Genomic DNA, 2,172 nt, shown 5'->3' with positions numbered 1-2,172 from the left:
AGAGAGAGAGAGAGAGAGAGAGAGAGAGAGAGAGAGAGAGAGAGAGAGAGAGAGAGAGAGAGAGAGGAAGAAGCTTCGTTCAGATTTAAATGTAAAAAAAAAGCTGTTTTAAGCACAAAGGTTCAAATTTAACCACTTTTTAATTTAATAAATTAAATTTGTTTAAGGTAAAAACACACAACCTCGTTGAAATCAACAACCTTTCATGCCAAAACTTTAAAATCATGACTTGTTTGTCCTCAGAGTATGCATTAGAGAAGACTCAGCTACTACCACACCAAATTTTAGCTCAATAGCTGTAAAATAAACAGGTATTTTGTGTTTGCTGAGGTTGTAACAATCATTTTAAATAAGGTATCATCTGTAGATGTACTGGATGAGTCAAAAATATTGTTTTATTTCAGAAACAAAAGGAAAAATGAAATATCTGGTAACCCTCACCCATTACTTGCTGGGGTTTTCAGATATTTCATTTGCCATTTTGTTTATGAAATAAAAGGGTGTCCTGAGTCTTTTGATTCACACTATACATACATACAGTGATAAATTTCTGAGTTTTATTAAAATTCATCCATTTCACAAAATATTCTGCCAACAGTTGTTAACTCAAAGTTTAAACCAAAATCTTGTGAGTCTGTGTTATGAATAATTCAGCTACAGTCGCATCTATCTGTCAAACTGAGTTATTTCTATTTTTACATTTGATAAGTTTGATTAGCTGAGGTGGCCATCTTGATTCCAAACGTTAATCAGACATGCATCCAGTGATTATTTTCTGAGAGTGTCAATCAAACTGAACAAGACGTTCATGAGATATTTTAGTCACAGAAAGGCAAGACAAACAAATACGCACATACAAGTTACAGTACACAAGCACCTGCCTTTCACAGCWGTGGGTGATAAGCCTCAGAGTCTTGTGCTTATGTGTCACTTTGTTTTGTTGAAGTCATTCCCTCCTCAGAATTACAAGAGCAGTTTCTTTTATGAGAAAATCAGAGAACTCTGTTTGAGAGGAAGAAGGGTCTAGTTTGTAAGGTCACAGAAGTCAAAGCAGCAGCAGGGTCCAGCAGAGTTTGACTCTCTGCCTCCTCACTCTTTGACTATAGAGACGCGACTCTTGAGCTCAGCTTTGTAAAGTCCAAAGCCCAAGCACAGCGGGTGGGTGAAGCTCGTAGAGAAAGTATGGAGGTGGATCAGGTTGTTGGAGGGCCCCACCTCTGAGAAGGTAATAATCCCTGAGCTGTAGTCCACAGCCACGGCAACTCGGCTCCCAGACATCTGGCAGGCGAGGCGCGTCTTCCTGCGGTTGTGCCAGGCAGACAGCTTTTTGTCGTGTTGCTGAGTCAAGCTCCATGACACCTGGGAACATAACATGGGAGGTTTTTTTTAAATCAAAACACAAATTGAAAATGGTAAACAGAAACATGGCACGTCCGTCTACCTTGTTGTTTCCAAAAGAGTTGCCTTCTTTTCCCTTCCTTCCAATGCTTCGGTAGCAGACAGCAACATCCCAGAATCCCTCAGTCTCCAGCTCCCAGTAGTGAGTTCCAGAGGAGAAGGTTTGGACCGTGAGGACCTGTGGCCAGTGGTCGAAGCGTTCAGCATGAGCGGCACAGGGCAGGCGGCTTTTAACACGTGTAACTGAGCGTAAGTCATCAGAGATGCTTAACAGAGGATGAGCCGAGTTTGTGTCCAGAGTCAGAGGGCTGGTTACTGCAGGGAGAGCAGAAACTGAACTGAGCTTTGATACGTGAACTCTGCTCTTCACTGCTGTAGATAAACATAAGGAGATGTTCTTGTACTTCTAATAAACCACTCACAACCTTTTCTCACACAGAATAACAGGATGATTTAAAATACAGGACCAATGACCCCTAAAGATCTTGTTGCAGTCTTAAAGAATAATATCATGTAAAATCAACTTTTTTGAGTTTTATCTCATGTTATAATATTATACTCTCATAAAAACATGCCCAAAGCCTTGCTCTGACTCATTCATAAATGTTTGAGAAATCCTGCAGCGTTTTTAGGAAGCCATGCTGAGGAGCAAAACGACAGGTGGGGACCAGAAACGGTCTCAGGAGCATTAACCCTTTAGGGCCCAGATTTAAAATGTGGTAAATAAACTATTTTCAGTGATTGAAAGGAAGGTTTTTTTTTGGATAGTTGCAT

The 2,172-nt window shown here is 40.4% G+C and overlaps 1 protein-coding gene across 1 annotated transcript in view; it reads right to left on the bottom strand.

Annotated features, from left to right (window-relative positions):
* Positions 1-543: 543 nt before the first annotated feature.
* trim110 (tripartite motif containing 110) overlaps positions 544-2,172 on the bottom strand; it is a 12,117-nt gene continuing 10,488 nt past the window's right edge. The window contains exons 7-8 of the mRNA XM_014008939.1: positions 1,442-1,713; positions 544-1,359 (exon numbers count right to left, since the gene is read on the bottom strand). Of these exons, the coding sequence (XP_013864393.1) occupies positions 1,090-1,359; positions 1,442-1,713 (542 nt within the window). The 3' untranslated portion in view covers positions 544-1,089. The remainder of the gene's footprint in view (positions 1,360-1,441; positions 1,714-2,172) is intronic.

The sequence above is a fragment of the Austrofundulus limnaeus genome, unplaced genomic scaffold, assembly GCF_001266775.1.
Source record: "Austrofundulus limnaeus strain Quisiro unplaced genomic scaffold, Austrofundulus_limnaeus-1.0 Scaffold54, whole genome shotgun sequence".
Lineage (NCBI taxonomy): Eukaryota > Metazoa > Chordata > Actinopteri > Cyprinodontiformes > Rivulidae > Austrofundulus > Austrofundulus limnaeus.
Note: the sequence above shows the minus strand (reverse complement) of the source record. Positions and strands in the feature narration are given on the sequence as shown.